Below are 23,501 nucleotides of genomic sequence, written 5' to 3' on the forward strand. Positions count from 1 at the left end.
GGAAACCGTCGTGGTTAATTATTGATGAATTTGTCACGATGGATCAACTGACCTGCATTCATTCTCACCTATCGAGTTATCATACCTGTTTTCAGCGTCACCTATCATTCCTCACTGGTGCCCCATCAGCGTATATCGATAGCGCAGGCGGGTTTGCCATTTCATCATCACCCATTAAAAACCGGCCATATTGAATTAGATAGATAGATAGATAACCTTTATTAACAGTATTAAGAAAAATAAAAAATTAAAACAACAAAAAGAAAAAAAAAACAATGTTGCTGGTTGCTGGAGCCGCCTCAGCTGTTGCTATATATGTACAGCTCCAGCGAGATGTACCTATATAGCGCTGATTTACAGGCGACCCCTTAACTCCTTTACCTTTAGCATGCGTGCGGGTCGCCAGTACCTATTTCTCGGATGGGAGACTCAACACGCTTAACAACAAATACATAAAACATTATGGATTCTGTACACTAGCCCGCTATGAATTGAGAAAAATAGCAACTGATGGTGTATCTTTCGTCCTTTTTTTACTAATTATATTTGTATAAGAAGAAAGGAGGCAACCGTATGATATACAGTTTTTACTTTATCATTCCTTCTATGTAATTCCTTGTTCTCAGTGTCTACCTTAAAGTCGTTACGATCACGCGACCGCGCGCGATCCCCGTCCACCAATCGCGGCGCACCATTACCAGCCACACTCGACTTTTACAACAATAACCACGTGGGGGGGGGGGGATTATTAGTAATGGAGACTAAGAATCCCATTGGTAGCAATATACCCAACCAGGTCGACCTACTCGCGGTTCTCTCTGGAAACTATCATGGTTAATTCCTGATGAATTCATCATGATGGGCTAACTGGCCTGTTTTCATTCTCATCGATCACCCTTCCCTGGTGCTTTGCCAGCGTATCCCGTTAACGCAGGCGGGGTTACCAATCCATTTTCACCCATCAAAAAAAAAACCCCGGAGGGGAAGGGATTGTTAGTGATGAGATTTAACAGCTCCATTGCTAGCAATACACCCCATCAGGTCGACCTCCACGCGGTTACCCCTGGAAATCATAGTGGTTAATTTTTCAATTGATTACTATGGGCCAACTGACCTGCCTTCATCCTCACTTGTCATCCTTCTTCACTGGTACCCCGCCAATGTATAGTGCAGGCAGGGTTACCATTCCATTATCACCCATTAAAAAAAAAACAACAACCCCGAGTGAAACCAAAAGGCTTACCATAAACTGTTTTCCAAAAATCAGAGCCGAACGAAACAAAATTTCGTGTTTTAATTAGATAGATAGATAGATAAACAATTTATTTGCATTACTTACAGCACACAAACGGCAACAGACACAAATGCACGGTGAAAAAAGATAAAAAAAAAGATGCATGTACAAAAAATAAAAAAAAAAATACAAAAACAAAATGCATAAAATTTTGTATAAATTTTTTTCTCTTCATGCGTGTGGCACAATAATACATGATACATTACCGTTTAAACATATTGAAAATCTTAAAATATCATTCTTTAGACATTGTACAAAAGTCGATTGCTTGGGTACCTCTGTCCCATTCGTGTTTCAACCGTGAAACAGTTGTGCTTGCATGGCTGTGTTTCGGTTTGAAGGGTGGGATATGGCATGAATTTACTGGGTACAGAGGAATAACACATGAGTCGTCATGAATGGCAACGCATGGGGGGTATCATGGGCGAAACAGTATACTCTGTTATGTCCATGGTACTGCTCATGTCTGTAGGTGATTGTTACCACTTTACATCAGGTGGGACGTCAGCTTGTTTGCCATTCTAACTTGAAAAAAAAAAATTTAAGGGTACCAGTGAGGATGAAAGGCAGGTCAGTTAGCCCATCGTGACGTATGCAACAAGTATTAATCACAATGGTTTCCAGGGCGAATTGCGTGGAGGTCGACCTGACAGGGTTTGTTAGCAATGGGGCTATTTTTTTTTAATGAGTGATAATGGAATGGTAACGCCGCCCGTGCTACCGGTATACATCGGCGGGGCACCAGTGGAAGATGATAGGTGAAAATGAATGCAGGTCAGTTGGCCCACTATGATGAATTCGACAAGAATTAAACATGATGGTTTCCAGGGGGAACCGTGTGGAGGTTGACCTGAGAGGGTATATTGCTAGCAATGGGGCTATTAGATCTCATTACTAATAATCCCTTTCCCCCCGCAATGGGGCTATTAGTCCCAATTACTAATAATCCTTTTCCCCCCGGCATTTATGGTAGGATTCATAGTGAAACCAAATGTGTAGCGATCGAAAAGCTAGCACGACGCTGTAGGTACGAATTCTAAAACATAGTTGCCAAATATTGATTTCTGCCGCTTATGTTTAAAGAATTACGTTTACTTAGGGCTGCCATCACCTAAATAGCCGACACCGGATAAACATGGCAAAAGTCCCCAGACATTTGGGCAAAATGTGGTTTTTTTCCCCGGACGCTTTTGAAAGAATATTTTTTGTAACAAAAATAAAAACATTGTTATGTAAAACCAGGGTTATTGTGGATGAATTTGTAACTTAGATTTATTTCAATTGATCGCCTACCTGTAAAAAAGATTGGTTTTCAAAAACCCCTACCTGACGGCGCCCGGACGCCTTTCAAACTATTACAAATCCGGGGTATTCCGGACGGATGGCAGCCCTACGTATACTCAACATGAAAATTTACATACGAATATTTATTTGAACTTATATTGAAGGACAAAACTAAATCTGTCTTATGACGTCATCACACCAGCCATTTTTATTTATTTTTATTTACTTTTAACACTTTATTGCACCAACATAACATAATTTGTTGAACAATTTTCAATACGTATAGTGTAGTACAAAAGGCGGTCTTATTGCTAAGCAATCTCTTCCAGACAACCTTTGGGTAGAAGGAATTAAAGCATAAGTAGGTAGGTGGCGCGTTAAAAGAAATAGATCTGTAAAAAATAATATCTGTGACAGCATAGTCATATACACATACATAAATAAACACATACATCCAAATATATACATATATATACATACACATACACATATACATATATACGCATAAATACATACAAATATACCATACAAAGAAGTTATACAAAAATGTATAAATATGTTTTTTTTTGTTTCAGATCCAACCATCAGCCATATGACGCGAAGCCAGCGCCCCATAGATCTGATATCTAATTAGTGATAAACAAACAGACAGTATGTCTTCGAAAGCGATATACGAAGCGACCGGCAAGGACCTCATAAATAGGTAATTATAGAATGACAAATTTTTACCAGCGACTTCGCGTGACTATTTTTTTTTATGGGTGAAAATGGTATGGTAACCCCGCCTGCGCTAACGGGAGACATTGGCGGAGCACCAGTGAAGGGTCATAGATGAGAATGAAAACAGGCCAGTTAGCCCATCATGATGAATTCATCAGGAATTAACCATGATAGTTTCCAGGGGGAACCGCGAGGAGGTCGACCTGGTTTGGTATATTGCTAGCAATAGGATTCTCAGTCTCCATTACTAACAATCCCTTTCCCCCCTCGCGTGACTATTACGAAGGGTTTTTTTTTAATGGATGATAATGATATGGTAAGCTCGCCTGCGCCATCGGCATACGCTGGCGAGACACCAGGGTAGGGTAGTAGGTAGGCTAGCAATATACTCAATCAGGTCGACCTCATCGCGGTTCTCCCTGGAGACTATCATAGTTAATTCCTGATGAATTCATCATAATGGGCTAATTGGCCTGTTTTCATTCTCATCTATCACCCTTCACTGGTGCTACGCCAGCGTATCCCGTTAGCGCAGGCGGGGTTACCATTCCATTTTCACCCATAAAAAAAAATCTCCCCATTGATAACAATCCCTTCTCGGGGGAAAAAGATTGTTAGAAATGATTTGGAACGGCCCTAATGCTAGCAATAGGGCCGTCGGTCGTCAGGTCGACCTCCAAGCGGTTCCCCTGGAAACCATCGTGATTAATTCTTGTCGAATTCACCTTCACTCTCATCTATCATTCCTCACTGGGGTCCAGTCACTGTATACCGATAGCGCAGGCGGGGTTACCATTCCATTTTCACCCATTAAAAAAGCAATCCCTTCCCCCCGGGATAGTAGGAATTAATAAATGACTAGATGGCAAATTAAAAAAATTGATCTAAACATGTGTAAATAATCACAATTATATCTGTACATAATAAATATATACATAAATATATAATATATAAGATAAGGTATTATTTTTTTGTCTGTCTTGTTTTTGTAAATGACTAATAATGATAAAACAGATATAGCCAATTTGTTTACTAAATATGCATTGTAATAGAAAAACAGTACTCAAGTGATATCTTATCTTGTTCTAAAAATATTTTAATTTTTATATTATTCTCTTTGTATATATATATATACAAAGAGAATAATATAAAAACATATTATATATGTAAAGAATATAAAAGTGAAAGATCTAGGTATAATTATAGATAGTTCCCTTACTTGGCGGCCACAAATAGAATCTGTCAGCAGGAAAGTTTTCGGATCTGTATGCTCACTTCGTAGACTGCGTAATTTCCTTCCTACTGCTACCAAAATTGCGCTATCCCAATCTCTTTTACTTCCAATTCTTGATTATGCCGATACTTGTTATCTGGATCTTACGGAAGACCAGCTTAACAAACTTGAGCGTCTTCAAAATGTTTTTATCAGGTTTATTTTCGGTCTTAGAAAATATGATCACATTTCCGAGTTTCGCACTAAGCTCAAGTGGCTTCCTATTCGTTTTTGCCGGAATACTCACATTCTTTCACTGCTCCACAATGCCCTTTTCAACTCTTCTTCCCCTCACTATCTGAAGGCGCGGTTTGAATTCCTGCATACCGTCAATTCTTTTAATCTTAGGTCTTCTGAGGGCCTCCAGCTGAAGACTCCGGTACATTTCTCTAATTTTTATGACAAATAATTTACGGTGCAAGCTGTACGGCTATGGAATGCTTTACCAGTTTCCTTACGAAATATAGAATGTATGGCTAGTTTTAAAACAAAACTTAAGGACTTTTATTTCAGCAAGTTGTCATCTTCTTAATATGTTTATATGTCTGGTTAGCATACTTATTACTTGCATACTTTTCGTGAACAATATTTATATATTTTTATGTATTTGTGTAGGCGTTTATATCCATGTATGTATATGTATGTATGTGTGTATGTATGTATATGTATTTGTATATGATAGATTTTGGTGATAGATTAAGAGGTACGCTGCTGTCTATTCCTCGAATAAGTTTTCTCAGTCGCCGCCTCTTACGACACCCATGAGAAAGGAAGTGGTGGCCCATTCTATGCCGGGACCACACGATGTTTAACATGTTGTCTATCGTTTGGCATTGGTGATGATGATATGACGACCCACATTAAAAAAAAAACCCTCATGTGCCACTAAAAGGTTATGTCTCTGTACTGTATGTTTTCAATTTTAGTTTATGGTGTATTTTTCTCATTGCAGACATATAGCGCCGGGAACGGCGTTGGTGCCGAGTCGTTTCGCTACTTTCGAACAGAGCACAGTGTGGGAGGACGAGCTAGGGAAGAACCCATGGCTCGCCAAGGAGGTAAGGATTAGCTTCGAAGCTAGAATAAAACGGAGCCCTTCGTTTTCCGTCCGTCAGTCTGTCAAGACCCTTTTTCTTAGGAACGCGTGGAGGTATCAAGTTGAAATTAATATATCATATACTCAGGTCTGCAATCTGTTAAAGTAGTAAAAAAATCAAGCTTATAAACCGACGCCATCAAAAGATACGGCCGTTGATGTTCCATTTATATCGCATATTTTGACATTCACAATGGGAATCAAAACCTATAGGGTACTTCCCGTTGATTTAGAATCATGAAATTTGCCAAGAAGCAATGTCATGTAGCAAAAGTGAAGGAAAAAATCCGAAAACCGTAAATATGTAGTTATTTCACAAAAAAAAATAATTAGTGGCTTTTGTACGGAACCCTCGTTGCGCGAGTCCAACTCGTACTTGACTGGCTTTTTTATTTTAGAGTTAGCTAACGGCCACTTGGACACGGATATCTGTTATATCTATTGATGAAACCCGCATTAAAATCAGTTGCGTAGTTTAAAAAAAATATGCGTACAGACAGCGGGAAGCGACTTTGTTTCATACTACGCGAACGCTCAGGCTGTAGAATGAGATCCCTGCTGAGGTTTTTCCCTGGAGACTACAGTATGGGGTTCTTCAAAAAGGTTTCTTCAGGATCGGCAACGCGCACATGACTCCCCTTTTTTTTGTTTAACGTGTGGAAAATCTTCAGCAAGTCCGTCCCATCTGCCGGAGGGAGGGCAGCTGGGGTGTGTGGGATTCGTGCCCACTAAAAACCACACGACGTACCTCGAGGCGCTTATGTTGGATACCGGGTTCCCGTTTGTACGACTACCGAGTATCCAACGCGACGGCCCGCCCTGTAGGTGGTGTAGGGCAGGCCTCCTCTCTTAGTTAGGGTGGGGAATGTCCCTCCCACCCTACCATCACAGGAGGGCACGGATACGTGCGCACACCTCCTAGGGTCATATGTAGGGTGTGCCTGCACGTGACACCCCTAGTGTTGCAGGCGTCCATAGCCATAGGCTAGTGATCGTTTACCATCAGACGGGCTGTATGCTTGTTTGCCAACTTCGTGGTTAAAAAAAAGAATGTAGAGAATTAAGATAAGCTATCTATGCCTAGTGAGGGACAATGAAAGTCTGAAATGATGTTGATTCATCATCTACTGTAACAACAATACATTGGTCGCGACAAACTGCGGAGTATTTCATATCCTGTATTTAATGTCTTAATCATTCTTCGCTGATGATCCAAATATTAATCCGGATTTTAATATTTCATAATGATAAGCAAACAATGAAAAATTTTAAATCAACCCTGACCAGTATGTGCGTCATCATAGATGATTTTTTTTTATGAGTGAAAATGGTATGGTAACCCCGCCTGCGCTAACGGGATACGCTGGCGGAGCACCAGTGAAGGGTGATAGATGAGAATGAAAACAGGCCAGTTAGCCCATCATGATGAATTCATCAGGAATTGACCATGATAGTTTCCAGGGAGAACCGCGACTAGGTCGACCTGGTTGGGTATATTGCTAACAATGGTGCTATTAGACCTCATTACTACAATCCCTCTCTACCCCCCCCCCCCCTCCCACCCTCTAAATGGCACTATTAACATCCATTCTATTTAATTACAGCAACTAGTAGTGAAGCCCGACCAGCTGATCAAGCGGCGCGGCAAGCTGGGCCTCGTTGGGGTGAACAAGACGGCGGCTGAAGTGCGCAAGTGGCTCAGCGAGTACATGGGCCGCGAGCAGCAGGTCGGCGCCGCTGTTGGCAAACTGAGGCACTTCATAGTGGAGCCGTTCGTCAAACACGACCAGGTGACTATCAGCATCATCATTAGAACAGCCTTTAGGTGTCCACTGCTGGACATAAGCCTCCCCTTTGGAAGGTCTAGCCAGTAGTTGCGGCATTTGGCAGGCGGCTTGGCAACCGCAGTTAGGCTTTATTGTTATGTTATTGTGTAAGTTCTCTGCTTTGATTATTATTATTATTACTGTCCGCTGCTGAACATTTGCTGCTTGCTGCGCTTTGCCAGCAGTTGCTTCTCTTGGCATGCTGGTTGACAACTGTAGTTAAGCTTTAGAGATGTTTTAAGAAGGACGCTGCTGCCCATCCCTCGCCTTCCCCTTTTTTGTACAATACAGGGGGCAAACGAGCATGCATCTCACCTGATGGTAAGTGACTACTGCCGCCCATGATCACCCACAACACCAGCGGCATTGCAGGTGTGCCGCCGGCCTTTTAAATCGCGTAAATCCCCTAATCGCGTCTTACGACACCCACGGGAAAGGAAGAAGTGATCTATGAGAATAGGTATAGAATTCTTAGAATAGTAGAATTAGAATCTACGCCGGGACCACACGGCCAGGGACACAGAGGCACAGGGACAATGTGGCTATAATTAGGTTATGTTTTTACTTCCTTTCCCGTGGGTATCATAAGAGGCGACTAAGATAATGGTAGAGGGATGGGCAGCAGCGTCCTTAAGACATCTCTAAAAGCCTAACTGCGGTTGCCAGGGGGGAAAGGGATTGTTAGTAATGGAGACTAAGAATCCCATTGCTAGCGATATACCCAACCAGGTCGACCTCCTCGCGGTCCACTGTAAACTATCATGCTTAATTCCTGATGAATTCATCATGATGGGCTAACTGGCCTGTTTTCATTCTCATCAATCACCCTTCACTGGTGCTCCGCCAGTGTATCCCGTTAGCGCAGGCGGGGTTGCCATTCCATTTTCACCCATCAAAAAAAAAAAACTGCGGTTGCCAACCCGCCTACCCAACGTGGCAAGTGGCAACTATTGGCAAAACTCTCTACATTATTTTTTAGACAGATTCGCGATCCTAGTTAGTTGCTCGGATAAAATAAAAAAATGAGCATGAACTTTTTTTTTTGAAAGACTGTTTAGTCGGTAGTCTCTTAATGGTATCAGGGAGCGCGTTCCAGAGTCGTGAAGAATGTAGGAGAAAAGAATTTGAAGCGAAACCAGTACGGTGAGAGTGTTCCATTCGTGTTTCAACCGTGTAGCAGTTATGTTTGCATGGCTGTGTTTCGGTTTGAAGGGTGGGATAAAGCGTGAATTTACTAGGTACAGAGGAATATCACCTGAGTCCTCAGGAATGGCAACGCATGGGGGGTATCATGGGCGAAACAGTATACTCTGTTGTGTCTATAGTACTGCTCATGTCTATAGGCGACTGTTACCACTTTCCATCAGATGGGCCGTCAGCTTGTTTGCCATTCTAAGTAGTATAAAAAAAAAGGAGATAGATAGTTGCAGAGTATTACTAGAACGAAGGTTACGATCGTTTACGTCTAGTTTCAAAAAGGTACTGGAATTTGCTGCTTAAGTAGTTAGGAGACTGGGGGTTTCGAAAAAGAGTAAAGAGGGTACAAAGAGTCCTAACGTTTCTGCGTTAATGAATGGGAAGCCAATTGGAATCTATCTCCTTTTATTACGTAGACTAAAATTTTATTTTGTTTTAAATTAATTTTATAATGATGTTCTTTTATTTCCTACCAGAATGAGGAGATGTACCTGTGTATCCAATCAGGACGGCGCTCGGACACCATACTGTTCCACCACCAGGGCGGTGTCGACGTGGGAGATGTGGACGCGCTCGCCGTCAGGCTAGAGGTCGCTCTCTCTGTCTCACTATTTCTTTCTCTCTCTCTCTCACACACACACACACGTACACACAAATACACAGATGCCAATTTTTTTTTTAAAATGGATGTAAAAGACAGGTAACTCTGTTTGCGTACTATCGGTATACGCCAGAGAGGTACCAGTGAATGAGGATAGGTGAGGATGAGGTCAGGTCAGTTCAAAGGAATTAACCTCGACTCTTGGGGGAAAGGGATTGTTAGTAATATGGATAAATAGTCCCATTGCTAGTGTGCTAATCACGTGGTTCCCCCATGGAAACCATTGTGGTTAATCCAAGTGGAATTCGTCACGATGGGCTAACTGACCTGCTTTCATCGTCACCTATCAGCTCTTACTGGTGCCCCGCCAGCGTATACCGATAGCGCAGGCGGAGTACCATTCCATTATCACCTAATACAAAAAAAACCTCGACTGTTTGTAGAAGAACCACGTGGAGATCAATCTCACACGGTACAGTGTCTCATACACGCACGCCCACACATCCACGCACGCACGCACGAAGGCACGCACGCACACGCACAGTCGAATTGAACTGAACTCACAAAAATAATTAAATTAAATTATAAAGGAAACTGTTGTTATATATATTTTGCTTTTTGTTTTTTTTTTTTGTTGCTTTTTTTTTGTTTTTCATTCTTTTATCTCCTTTTACTGTATATGTCTGTATTATATGTAAGTTTGTATTATTATTTGTGTGCTGTAGGTAATGCAAATAAATTATCTATGTATAATATATAGAACTAACTCCTTGGTGTTGCTGATACGCAGGTCCCTGTGGACACATTCCCGTCCGGCGAGGAGATCGATCAGGTTCTCCTCAAGAATGTCAAGTCACAAACGGTCAGAAGGTCAGTCGGTTATCTTTGACTCGAGTCATTAGTTGCTAGCTAGCTAAATAAATAAAATAAATCTATACTTATAATAAATCTGTAGAGAGGTCAATTCTGTACATGAAATATATTTCCAAAATAACTATCAGCGGGTGATTAGTGATCGATACTGATGCCAAAAATGCAATCAGTAAAATTTTTGTCTATCTATCTGTATGTTCGTTATAGAAACAAAAACTACTCGACGGATTTTAACGAAACTTGGAACAATTATTCCTTATAATCCTGGGCAGGTTATAGTATACTTTTCATCACGCTACGATCAATAGGAGCAGAGCAGTGAAGAGAAATGTTAAAAATGTCCATTCGTGCGACGCCGGGACGGGCCGCTAGTTATTAAATATTTTGTTGATTACATTAAAGTTTTTATAATTCATTGTAATAAATTGAATTGACATAAATTGTTATTATTAAAAAAAAATAATTAAAATTAAAGGGTTTTGTGATAATATTTGTATGTCAAAAGACAGTAAAACATAGCGCTTTCAACATTATATAATATCAAATTTATAATTAAAAAAAAAAGTCGTTTGCGTGACCACCTCTGTCCCATTCGTGTTTTTTTTTTTTTAAAATGGATGATAATGGAATGGTAACCCCACCCGCGCTATCGGTATACACCGGCGGGGCACCAGTGAGAGATGATAGGTGAGGATGAAGCAGGTCAGTTAGCCCATCGTGACGAATTCAACAAGAATTGTTCACGATGGTTTCCAGGGGGACCCACGTGGAGGTCGACCTAATAAGGTATATTGCTAGCAATGGGGCTGTCAAACTCCATTGCTAACAATCCTTTTCCCTCCGCCCCATTCGTGTTTCTACCGTGAAGCAGTTGTGTTCGCATGGCTGTGTTTCGGCTTGAAGGGTGGGATATGGCAGTGAATGTATAGGGTACAGAGGAATAACACCTGAGCCTCAGGAATGGCAACGCATGGGGGGGGGGGGGGTATCATGAGCGAAATAGTATATTCTGTTATGTCCATGGTACTGCTCATGTCTATAGTCGACGGTTACCACTTTCCATCAGGTGGGCCGTCAGCTTGTTTGCCACTCTAAGTCGTATACAAAAAAAAATACCCTAAACAAAGCAAGAACGATTGCTTAGCGATAGATATACGAATGGAACAGAGGCACTTATACGTTTAACCAATTACTATGGATTGGTCATTTGTTTACAATTATTTTGTTTAATTCTGCCACCATTAGTATGTGTGCGACTGCCAACACTCGAAGACTGACCACCGCTATTACTAGCAGAAGTTCCGCGACCTTCCATATTAGCCGTCAATCTAATATGGAAGGTTGTGAGACTTCTGGCAGTAATAGCGGTGGTCAGTCTTCGAGTGTTGGCAGTCGCACACATACTAACAGTAGCGGAATTAAACAAAATAATTCTAAACAAATAACCAGTTGTATTTCCCGTGTGGTCCCGGCATAGAATAGGCCACCCCTTCCTTTTCCGTGGGTGTCATAAGAGGCGACTAAGGGACGAGGGATGGGTAGCAGCGTCCCTCTTAAAACATTTCCAAAGCCTAACTGCGGTTGCTAATTCGCCCGCCCAAGCATGATAAGTACTCTCGAAACTCCCCAAGGGGGAAGGCTTATGTTCAGCAGTGGACAGTTAAAGGCTGATATGGTGATGATAGGAAACCAGTGATATGGACTTCCGCGAGATAACACCTAGTTTAGTAACAGACTATCAATCTTTTATATTTCTTCTCTTCCAGGATACTGACCCTGTTCATCCATTCACTGTACCGTGTATATGTGGACCTGTACTTCACGTATATGGAAATAAACCCCATAGTGGTCACCAACGAGCGCATCTACCTCCTGGACCTGGCGGCCAAGCTCGACCAGACGGCCGACTTCATCTGTGCGAAGAGTTGGGGAGAGGTGGTGTTCCCCCCGCCGTTCGGACGGGACGCGTACCCCGAGGAGGCGCATATCGCTGATCTGGACGCGAAGAGTGGGGCCAGTTTGAAGGTTAGTGATGTTCTGGAAGGCAATAGCCTCGGTCAACCACGATACCAGAGGGAGACTTTGTACAGAAGTCGATTGCTTTGGTACCTCTGTCCCATACGTGTTTCAACCGTGAAGCAGTTGTGTCTGCATGGCTGTGTTTCGGTTTGAAGGGTGGGATATGGCGTGAATTTACAGGGTACAGAGGAATAACACCTGAGTCCTCAGGAATGGCAACCCATGGGGGGTATCATGGGCGAAACAGTATACTCTGTTATGTACATGGTACTGCTCGTGTCTATAGGCTACGGTTATCACTTTCCATCAGGTGGGCCGTCAGCTCGTTTGCCATTCTAAGTTGTATAAAAAAAAATACCACTGAGGTGACAAACAAGCCTTTGGCCCAACTGGTGGGTTACTTTTGGAATAAATCCCAATAGATCGATATTGAAATTGTGACTTCACACTCTCGAATCGCAACACTAGCGACATAATGGCTCCATATTGTTCTGATAGATGCATATTAGTGCAACTTGTCGATGCAAACCATTGTAAACCGATCCCAGTTATAAGCTAATTCCTAACTGTTGTTACACGAGTGCAGTATAGAATTGTCATTGGCAATAGACTGGATTGATATTGGTATCAGATTCAAGAGTAGACCTGCTGATTGTAAATGGTAAATATAGCTGTATAAGAATATTTTTTGCCTATTTTGTCATAACTTTATAATTTTTGTTATAAGATAGATAGATAATCTTTATTACCAGTAATAAAAATAAAAAAAAAAACAACAATAAACAGAAAAAAAAAACAATGTTGCTGGTTGCTGGAGCCGCCTCAGCTGTTGCTATATATGTACAGCTCCAGCGAGATGTACCTATATAGCGCTGATTTACAGGCGACCCCTTAACTCCTTTACCTTTAGCATGCGTGCGGGTCGCCAGTACCTATTAACAGTTGATGTTACTTTTTTTTTTATGGATGATAATGGAATGGTAACCCCGCCTGCGCTAACTGTATACGCTGGCGGGGCACCAGTGAGGAATGATAGGTGAGATGAAAGGGCAGGTAAGTTAGCCCACCGTGATGAATACACCTGGAATTCAGTACGACGGTTTCCAGGTGGGACCACGTGGAGGTAGACCTGATAGGGTATACTGCTAATACTGGGACTGGTAGTCCACGTTACTAACAATCCCTTTCCCCCCAGTTGACGGTGCTGAACAAGTCCGGCCGTATATGGACGATGGTGGCGGGCGGCGGCGCGTCCGTGGTGTACACGGACACGGTGTGCGAGCTAGGGGGCGCTGCGGAGCTCGCCAACTACGGCGAGTACTCGGGCGCGCCCACCGAGACGCAGACCGCCGACTACGCCAAGACCATCTTCAGCCTCATGTGCCGGGAGAAGCATCCCAACGGGAAGGTACGTCTCCTATACTTCTACTAGCTCTGTACCGCGAAATCGTTCCTTTAAATCGGTAATTTAAGTATCCTATATGTTAAGTTAGGATATAACCTCGGGGAGGTTACTAAATTTCATCCAAATCGCCCCATAAGAGGTGGTTTTGCCAGTAGTTTTTTTTTTTACAACACAGGGGCAAACGAGCATGTGTCTCACCTGATTGTAAATGACTACCGCAGCCCATGATCACCCACAACACCAACGGAGGGAGACTTTGTACAAAATTCGATTGCTTGGGTACCTCTGTCCCATTCGTGTTTCTACCGTGAAGCAGTAGTGGTTGCATGGCTGTGTTTCGGTTTGAAGGGTGGGATATGGCGTGAATTTACTGGGTACAGAGGAATAACACCTGACTCCTCAGGAATGGCAACGCATGGGTGGTATCATGGGCGAAACAGTATACTCTGTTATGTCCATGTTACTACTCATGTGTATAGGCGACGGTTACCACTTTCCATCAGGTGGGCCGTCAGCTTGTTTGCCATTCTAAGTTGTATAAAAAAAATCTCTCTACCATTAAGATCCCATAGTCGCCTCTTACGACACCTACGGGAAAGGAAGGGGTTTTTTATTTTTTATTTAATAGGTGTTAATGAAATAGTAACCTCTCTTACACTATCGGTATATGCTGACGGGGCACCAGTGAGAGATGACAGGTGATGATAAAGGCAGGTCAGTTAGCCCATCGTGACGAATTCAACAGGAATTAACCACGATAGTTTCCAGGAGGAATCGCTTGGAGGTGGACCTGTTAGGATGTATTACTAGTAAAAGGACAGTTAGACGTTAGAATTACTAGCAATCCCTTACTCCTTCGGAAAGGAAGGGTTGGCCTATTCCATGCCGGGATCTACAGGACTTGATAAAATTAATTGACAGGTGCTAATCATCGGCGGTGGCATCGCCAACTTCACAAATGTCGCGGACACGTTCCGCGGCATCATCACCGCCATAGAGACGTACAAGGACGCCCTCTTGCAGTACAACGTGACGATATTCGTAAGGAGGGGCGGGCCTAACTACCAGGAGGGGCTCAGGTTGGTAACTGAAAGTTTAATACTTTTTTTTTTAATGGATGATAATGGCATGGTAACCCCGCCTGCGCTGTCGGTGTACGCTGGTGGGGCACCAGTGAGAGATGATAGGTGAGGATGAAAAGGCATATCTGTTTGCCCATCGTGACGACTTCACCTGGAATACAGCACGATGGTTTTAAGAGGGGGAGCATTTAGAGGTCGGCCTAGGTACCATATTGCTAGCAATGCGACTGGTAGTCCATATTACTAACAATCATTGCCACCACCCGACCGTTTATACTGTTTGTGATATTTTTTTTACCACAACCAGAGACGTGGGTTACTAATTGTGGTAAAAATGCCATCAAAATTGTCATAAAAGGGGCACGGGTTGGTTAACTTACATTTATACTGTTTGTGGTATATTTTTGTCACAATCAGTAATGTAAGTTACCAGTCGTGGTAAAAAGTGTCAATTAAAATGTCGTATAAGGGACTTGGCCGTTTTATGCATCTTAGAATGGCAAACAAGCTGACGCCCCCCTGATGGAAAGTGGTAACCATCGCCTATAGACGTGAGCAGTACCATGGACATTACAGAGTGTACTGTTTCGCCCATTATACCCCCATGCGTTGCCATTCCTGAGGACTCAGGTGTTATTCGTGTGTGCCCTGTAAATTCACTGCCATATCCTACCCTTCAAACCGAAACACAGCCATGCAAACACAACTGCTTCACGTTTGAAACGCGAATGGTACACAGGTGCTTAAGCAGAAGACTTTTGTACACAGCCTCTCTCTGCTACTTATTTACCACGCGTGGTTTCTGGGGTCAAGTTTTACTGAATAAATTTCATATCATGCATTTTAAACGCGCTCATTCTAAACCTCTACAGACAAATGCGCGAAGTGGGCCAGCGTCTACGCATCCCACTGTACGTGTTCGGGCCAGAGACCAACATGACGGCGATCGTTGGCCTCGCGCTCGGCCACTCGCCCATACCCAAAGAACACCAGCTCGACTACGCGCCCAAGCAGTTGCCCAAGCCGCAACCTCACGTGAGTACCCACAGTGTCGTGTCAATTCAACACGTTATGGGCCCATGAAACGACAATTCAATACGTTATGGGCCCAAAAAAAATACTCTCGTTTAGATGAGAAAAGACATTTAATAATAATAATAATAATTTATTTGCCAAAATATATTATTATTAAAGGTAAAAAGATATACAAGGCAAATAGAATACAAACAAACAAAATAAACATACACATATTGTAAACTAGCGGCCCGTCCCGGCGTCGCACGGGTGGACGTTTTTACATTTTAAAAAGTGACCATTAAGGCTGTACACGCGACGGAGGCTTTAAAATGAAGTAACTTCTCCCGTTTTTCCAACATTTCCCTTCACTGCTCTGCTCCTATTGATCGTAGCGTGATGAAAAGTATACTATAACCTGCCCAGGAGTATGAACAATAATTGTACCAAGTTTCGTTAAAATGCGTCGAGTAGTTTTTGTTTCTATAACGAACATACAGACAGACAGACAAAAATTTTACTGATTGCATTTTTGGCATCAGTATCGATCACTAATCACCCGCTGATAGTTATTTTGTAAATATATTTCATGTACAGAATTGACCTCTCTACAGATTTATTATAAGTACAGATTGTGTCCATTTAATTCCAGCCCAAACCCAAACTGGAGATACCCGAGTTAACTCACAAGCTGTTGGATCTGGTGTGTTCACAAGCGCCCACAAAGATGGACCTCGGACAGCAAATGTCGACAGGGAAGCCACTTTTCTCGGATCGCACCAAGGCGATCATATGGGGCATGCAAAACAGAGCTATACAGGTAAGTCATATCTATACGCTATAGTATAGATTTTCACGCTACTTTATTTATTTATTTATTTATTCATTAGTACAAATATATGTTTTTTTTATACAACTTAGAATGGCAAACAAGCTGACGGCCCACCTGATGTAAAGTGTTAACCGTCGCCTATAGACACGAGCAGTACCATGGGCATAACAGAGTATACTGTTTCACCCATGATACCCCCCATGCGTTGCCATTCCTGAGGGCTCAGGTGTTATACCTCTGTACCCAGTAAATTCACGCCATATCCCACCCTTCAAACCGAAACACAGCCATGCAAACACAACTGCTTCACGGTAGAAACACGAATGGGACAAAGGTGGCCAAGCAAACGACTTTTGTACAAAGTCTCCCTCTGGTATGATACATATAATAATGTAAAATATATATCCCTACTCATAAATATTTACTTTTAGTATGCTTGCATCTGGTAACACTCGAAGATTGATCACCACTATGTTAAATTTCCAGGGTATGCTCGACTTCGACTATATATGTCGACGGTCGGAGCCGTCGGTAGTGGCGATCGTGTACCCGTTCACCGCCGACCACAAGCAGAAGTACTACTTCGGCAACAAGGAAGTCTTTATACCAGGTTGGTACCATCATTGTCATATCAGGCTTCAGCTGTCCACTGCCTTTCCCATAAGTGGAGGTTTGCTAGTAATTGCCACGCTTGGCAGGCGGAATGGCAACCGCAGTTAGGCTTTGGAGGTATTTTTTTTAATGGGTGATAATAGAATGGTAACCCCACCTGCGCTATCGGTATACACTGGCAGAGAGATGATAGGTGAGGACGAAGCAGATCAGTTAGCCCATCGTGACGAATTCAACAAGAATTGTTCACGATGGTTTCCTGGGGGAACCACGTGGAGGTTGACCTGATAGGGCATATTGCTAGCAATGGACCTGTCAAACTCCATTGCTAACAATCCCTTCCACCCGACAACTGCAGTTAGGCTTTGGTGATGTTTTAATAGGGACGCTGCTGCCCATCCCTCGCCCTCCCTTAGTCGACACTTACGACACCCACGGGGAAAGGGGTAGTCTGTTCTACACCAGGACAGCATGGCGAGTAATATATACGCATAAATACATAATAACATGTACGCGTGTTGCAGTGTTCTCCGACATGGACGTGGCCATGCGCAAGCACCAGGAGGCGACGGTGCTCGTCAACTTTGCCTCGCTGCGCTCCGCCTACGACTCCACGCTGCAGGTAATCGCCTTCATTCTTTAATGGGTAATAATTTATTTATTTATTTATTTACTTATTTGTTTAGATAGATAGATAGATACTCTTTATTGTTTCCTCCAAAAGATTACAATAGTAAACTTATTATAAATATAAATAATTACAAGAAATAATCACAATGAGAGAACAATGGGCGACCTTATCGCTAAGAGCGATCTCTTCCAGCCAACCTTTGGATGGAGAGGAGTAATTATAAATTTACTTTTTTTTTTTTTATACCACTGAGGTGGCAAACAAGCATACGGTCCACCAGATGGTAAGCGGTTACCGTAGCCTATGAACGCCTGCAATATCTGAGGTATTACGCGCGCGTTGCCAACCATGAAGAAACCTCTTTACCCCCCTTTTGAGGAATTGTTTAGTTATTTTTTTTATTTACTTATTTATTTGGCCCACGTGCCCAGGACCCAGTATTATGCTATGGCAGTTTATCTACTGCCACAGCGCTGTTATTCTATGCAAGATACACAGTGATGGAACGGTAACCCCGCTGGTGGGAAACCAGTGAGTGGTGATAAGTGAGCACGAAGTCAGAGGGCTTACCATGAAATGTTTTCCGAAATTTCGGAGCCAAACGAAACGGAAATTTGATGTTAAAATTACATAATACATGTCGTTTGGAAATATTAAAAATGTTAAAATATTGTTCCTTTGGACTTTTATGATAGGATGTATGACGAACTAAATGTTAAACTCCATTTATTGGTCCGATTTTGGTATAAACAAAAACACGAAATTGAGTCCGAAATTTCGGGATTTCATTTCGTGGTACACCCGCTGGTCAGATCAGGCCCATCGTGACTAATTGATTATTTTAAGAGATCTCTTCCAGACAATCCAATGCAGGTGGAGAGAAAATAATATTTTTTTATATCTCTCGTTTAAACAGGCGATGCAGCACCCACAGATCAACACAGTGGTGATCATAGCCGAAGGCATACCTGAGAACATGACGAGGAAGCTCATCAAGTTGGCAGACGCCAGAGGGGTGAGTGGTTTTTTTTTATATGCAATCATCATTAACATCATCTTGTCAGCTTAACTGTTAATTGTCCACTGCTGGACATAGCTCTTCCCCATGAAGGGGGGTGAATGTGAAAGAGACTCCATTTTCCGCGCTTAGCCTCTCATTTGGGCCGTTGTGCGTATGAGTCGTGGCTAGTACAGCCAACCTAGCTCCGCCCAGAAGCGCAGAAGCTTCCTGGGTTCTTCACAGGCCTCACACAACACAGCCATGCAAACACAACTGCTTCACGGTTGAAACACGAATGGGACAGAGGTATCCAAGCAATCGACTTTTGTACAAAGTCTCCCTCTGGTGAACAGAACAGAACAGAACAGCTCCTCTTCTCTGGTATTATTTTAATTTTATTTTATCCTAAATACCTCATGTGTAAATTTAGGTTTTTTTGTGAGCAAACATGAATAAATATATTAGATAAATAGATAGATAGATAGATAACCTTTATTACCAGTATTAAGAAAATAAAAAATAAAAACAACAAAAAGAAAAAAAAAACAATTAATGTTGCTGGTTGCTGGAGCCGCCTCAGCTGTTGCTATATATGTCCAGCTCCAGCGAGATGTACCTATATAGCGCTGATTTACAGGCGACCCCTTAACTGCTTTACCTTTATTATTATATACATTCGGCAGGTGAACATAATCGGGCCGGCGACGGTGGGCGGCATCAAGCCGGGCTGCTTTAAGATCGGCAACACGGCCGGCATGATCGACAACATTGTCGAGAGCAAACTGTACAGGCCCGGCAGGTACGTGTCATGCTTCACACCACCTGTTCCCATTAATTTTACATGGTACTTTTTCTGAATTCACTAGTGAAGAATGATAGGTGAGCATGTGATGAATGTGCATGGAATTCTGCACGGTGGTTTCCAGGATCGCAAGGTGGATCTGATAAGACTATTGGTAGGGATTTAGCTACCAATTGGGGAGTTATACTCTATCGTTGATAATTCCTTTCTCTCCTTTCTATCAATATTTTTTTTTATACAACTTAGAATGGCAAACAAGTTGACGGCCCACCTGATGGAAAGTGGTAACCGTCGCCTATAGACACGAGCAGAGCCGTGGACGTAATAGAGTATACTGTTCGCCCATGATACTCTTCACACGTTGCCATTCCTGAGGACTCAGGATTACAATCTTAAATTGTTACAAACTTTCATAATTATGCCTCTGAATAAAGTGGTTAAAAAAATAAATTTGAAATCTATTAACCCACTTGCTGGCTTCCGATTATGTTGATATTTGACATACTATATGTACATATACAAAAGTCGATTGCTTGGGTACCTCTGTCCCATTCGTGTTTCAACCGTGTGTGAAGCAGTTGTGTTTGCATGGCTGTGTTTCGGTTTGAAGGGTGGGATATGGCGTGAATTTACTGGTACAGAGGAATAACACCTGAGTCCTCAGGAATGGCAACGCATGCATATATATATATATATATATATATATATATATATATATATATATATATATATATATATATATATATATATATATATATATTGCAGTACCCAATCCTAGTATTGATGTAACTTTTTTACTTTTTCATTTAGTGTTCTAATATAGACTTTTTTTTTTATTATTTTTTTTTATTTTAACAGCGTGGCGTACGTGTCGCGTTCGGGTGGTATGAGCAACGAGTTAAACAACATACTGTCCAAGCATGCGGACGGCGTGTGCGAGGGGGTCGCCATCGGCGGCGACAGGTACCCGGGGACGACCTTCATCGACCATCTACTCAGGTAATCACCACGGATCTATGTCTTATTGTATTAACATAAAAATATTCAACAAAATTAATATTTTTGTAAATCCTTAGAATGAATATATATAAATAAATATATGTTCGTTTTTTTTAAGCAACTTAGAATGGCAAACAAGCTGACGGCCCACCTGATGGTAAGTGGTAACCGTTGCCGATAAATATGGACAGTTCTGTGAAGTGTCCACTGCTGAATGTAGACCGCCCCTTTGAGGAGGGGGGGACAGTAGTTGTCACGTTTGGCAGCTTGGCAACCGTAGTTAGATGTTGGTGATGGTTTATAAGGGGCTTTGCTGCCTATTATTTGACCATTAAATTTCCTTAGCCGCCTCTTACGACACCCACTGGAAAAGGAAGGGATGGCCTATTCTGTTTTTTTTATACAACTTAGAATATACCCCCCACGCGTTGCCATTCCTGAGGACTCAAGTGTTATTCCTCTGTATCCAGTAAATTCACGCCATATCCCACCCTTCAAACAGAAACACAGCCATGCAAACACAGCTGCTTCACGGTTGAAACACGAATGGGACAGAGGTACCCAAGCAATCGACTTTTGTACAAAGTCTCCCTCCACACTGCGATTGGTGTAATCATGTGGCACTATTCGTTAAAGATGAATAAATTTCTTTTTTTCCTGTTTATACCATAATTGTAATTGTTTGTATCTATAATAAGTTTATTATTGTACTCTTATGGAGGGAACAATAAAGAGTATCTATCTATCTATCTATCAGAGGGAGAGTTTGTACAAAAGTCGTTTGCTTGGGTACCTCTGTCCCATTCGTGTTTCTATCGTGAAACAGTTGTGTTTGCATGGCTGTGTTTCGGTTTAAAGGGTGGGATATGGCTGTGAATTTACAGGGTACAAAGGAATAACACCTGAGTGCACAGGAATGGCAACGCATGGGGGGTATCGTGGGCGAAACAGTATACTCTGTTATGTCCATGGTACTGCTCATGTGTATAGGCGACGGTTACCACTTTCCATCAGGTGGGCCGTCAGCTTGTTTGCCATTCTAAGTTGTATGAACAATCTATCTATCTATATATAATTGTGCAGATTCGAAGCGGACCCGGCGGTGAAGATGCTAGTGCTGCTGGGCGAGGTGGGCGGCGTGGAGGAGTACCACGTGTGCCGCGCCATCCGCGACGGACTCATCACCAAGCCCATGGTCGCCTGGTGCATCGGCACCTGCTCAGGTTGGCAGCCACTTTGTTTATATTGGTGATCTTGCTAGGGTACTTGGTGATTACCGTGGAATTCATTTGGTACTAAATCTGTCATAATCTTTATCACCAAACCTTCGTCTTTTTTTTTTAAATGGATTATAATGGAGTGGACGGGGCACCAGTGGGGGATGATAGGTGAGAATGAAAACACAGGTCAGTTAGCCCATCGTGATGAATACATATGGAATTCATCACGATGGGCTAACTGGCCTGTTTTCATTCTCATCTATCACCCTTCACTGGTGCTCCGCCAGCGTATCCCGTTAGCGCGGGCGGGGTAATAATTCCATTTTCACACATTTATCCCCCTTTTGAAGAACCCCATGCTGTAGTCCATTGGAAAAACATAAACAGGGAGCTCATTTAATAACATTTCATGGGAGAAAATATCAGTTAATGACAATATTCCTCCACAGACATGTTCACGTCGGAAGTACAGTTCGGTCACGCGGGTTCGCTCGCGGGCTCTGCCCTCGAGAAGGCGGTCGCGAAGAACGCCGGCCTCCAGGCGTACGGCGTCACGGTGCCGGAGTCGTTCGACGGGCTCGGCGACGCCGTCAACAAGGTGTACAAGAGTCTGGTCAATGCGGGCAAGATCATCGTGAAGGAGGAGGTGGAGCCGCCCAAGGTGCCCATGGACTACGATTGGGCGAGGGTGAGTTTGTAAAATTAAAAATTCTCAGGTTGCAAATTTTTTTTTTTTAAATCTTATAACAAGATCCGTTTTGTTAGTAACAAACTTTAAATTGTTAGTAAAAAAAAATCATATTTTGTTTTTTCCAGTAATGTATTATTATTAAAGTTGATTGATTATTAGTCAGTTGTAATTTAGCAATTTATAACTGAATTAGCACCCTTATAAGTTAACCATTTGAAATAAGCAACTTATAAATTGGCGACATATAAATTAGCAACTTATAAATAGGCGATTTATAAATTAGCAACTTGCAAACCGAAACACAGCCATGCAAACACAACAAGCAGTTGTGTTTGCATGGCTGTGTTTCGGTTTGAAGGGTGGGACATGGCGTGAATTTACTGGGTACAGAGGAATAACACCTGAGTCCTCAGGAATGGCAACGCATGGGGGATATCATGGGCGAAACAGTATACTCTGTTATGTCCATGGTACTGCTCATGTCTATAGGCGACGGTTACCACTTTCCATCAGGTGGGCCGTCAGCTTGTTTGCCATTCTAAGTTCTATAAAAAAAAAAAAAAAACTTTGAAATGGCAACTTATAAATTTGCAACCTTCTAAGTTAGCATTTTTTAAATGGCAAGTTATGAATTAGTAACTTGTAAGTTGGCAATATGAAAATTAACAATTTGTAAATTAGTAACCTTATAAGATAGTAACTTTGAAATTGGCAACTTATAAGTCAAGAAAGTAAGCAGCTGTTTTTTAACCAATTTGGAATAGCAAACCAACTGATGACTTACCTGATGGAAAGTAATATGAGCACCAGGAGTACATTGTGACCCTTGTGAATACTTTTCAAACCATTTTTAGGACCATGGTGTTATACCTTTGTACCTTACAATTTCACTGCCATATCTCACCCTTCAAAACAGGAGCGAGGAATTGTTAATAATGCAGATTACCAGTACCATTTCTAGCAATACACCCTGTCAGGTCAACCTCCATGTTATCCCCCTGGAAACCATTATCCTGAATCCCAGGTGTAT

General features: G+C 42.2%; 1 protein-coding gene across 4 annotated transcripts in view; it reads left to right on the plus strand.

Moving 5' to 3' along the window:
* LOC113510056 (ATP-citrate synthase) overlaps window positions 1-23,501 on the plus strand; it is a 60,613-nt gene that overhangs the window by 30,096 nt on the left and 7,016 nt on the right. For all 4 annotated transcript variants that reach the window (XM_052901356.1, XM_052901354.1, XM_052901355.1 and 1 more), the window contains exons 2-18: window positions 3,154-3,281; window positions 5,524-5,629; window positions 7,272-7,457; window positions 9,167-9,280; window positions 10,082-10,161; window positions 11,931-12,189; window positions 13,379-13,591; window positions 14,510-14,667; window positions 15,543-15,705; window positions 16,337-16,504; window positions 17,003-17,126; window positions 17,653-17,750; window positions 18,676-18,774; window positions 19,443-19,558; window positions 20,420-20,560; window positions 21,644-21,783; window positions 22,230-22,468. In XM_052901356.1, the coding sequence (XP_052757316.1) occupies window positions 3,232-3,281; window positions 5,524-5,629; window positions 7,272-7,457; window positions 9,167-9,280; window positions 10,082-10,161; window positions 11,931-12,189; window positions 13,379-13,591; window positions 14,510-14,667; window positions 15,543-15,705; window positions 16,337-16,504; window positions 17,003-17,126; window positions 17,653-17,750; window positions 18,676-18,774; window positions 19,443-19,558; window positions 20,420-20,560; window positions 21,644-21,783; window positions 22,230-22,468 (2,454 nt within the window). In that variant the 5' untranslated portion in view covers window positions 3,154-3,231. The remainder of the gene's footprint in view (window positions 1-3,153; window positions 3,282-5,523; window positions 5,630-7,271; window positions 7,458-9,166; window positions 9,281-10,081; window positions 10,162-11,930; window positions 12,190-13,378; window positions 13,592-14,509; window positions 14,668-15,542; window positions 15,706-16,336; window positions 16,505-17,002; window positions 17,127-17,652; window positions 17,751-18,675; window positions 18,775-19,442; window positions 19,559-20,419; window positions 20,561-21,643; window positions 21,784-22,229; window positions 22,469-23,501) is intronic.

This window comes from Galleria mellonella, unplaced genomic scaffold (assembly GCF_026898425.1).
Source record: "Galleria mellonella isolate WM207_F2 unplaced genomic scaffold, CSIRO_AGI_GalMel_v1 utg778, whole genome shotgun sequence".
Classification (NCBI taxonomy): domain Eukaryota; kingdom Metazoa; phylum Arthropoda; class Insecta; order Lepidoptera; family Pyralidae; genus Galleria; species Galleria mellonella.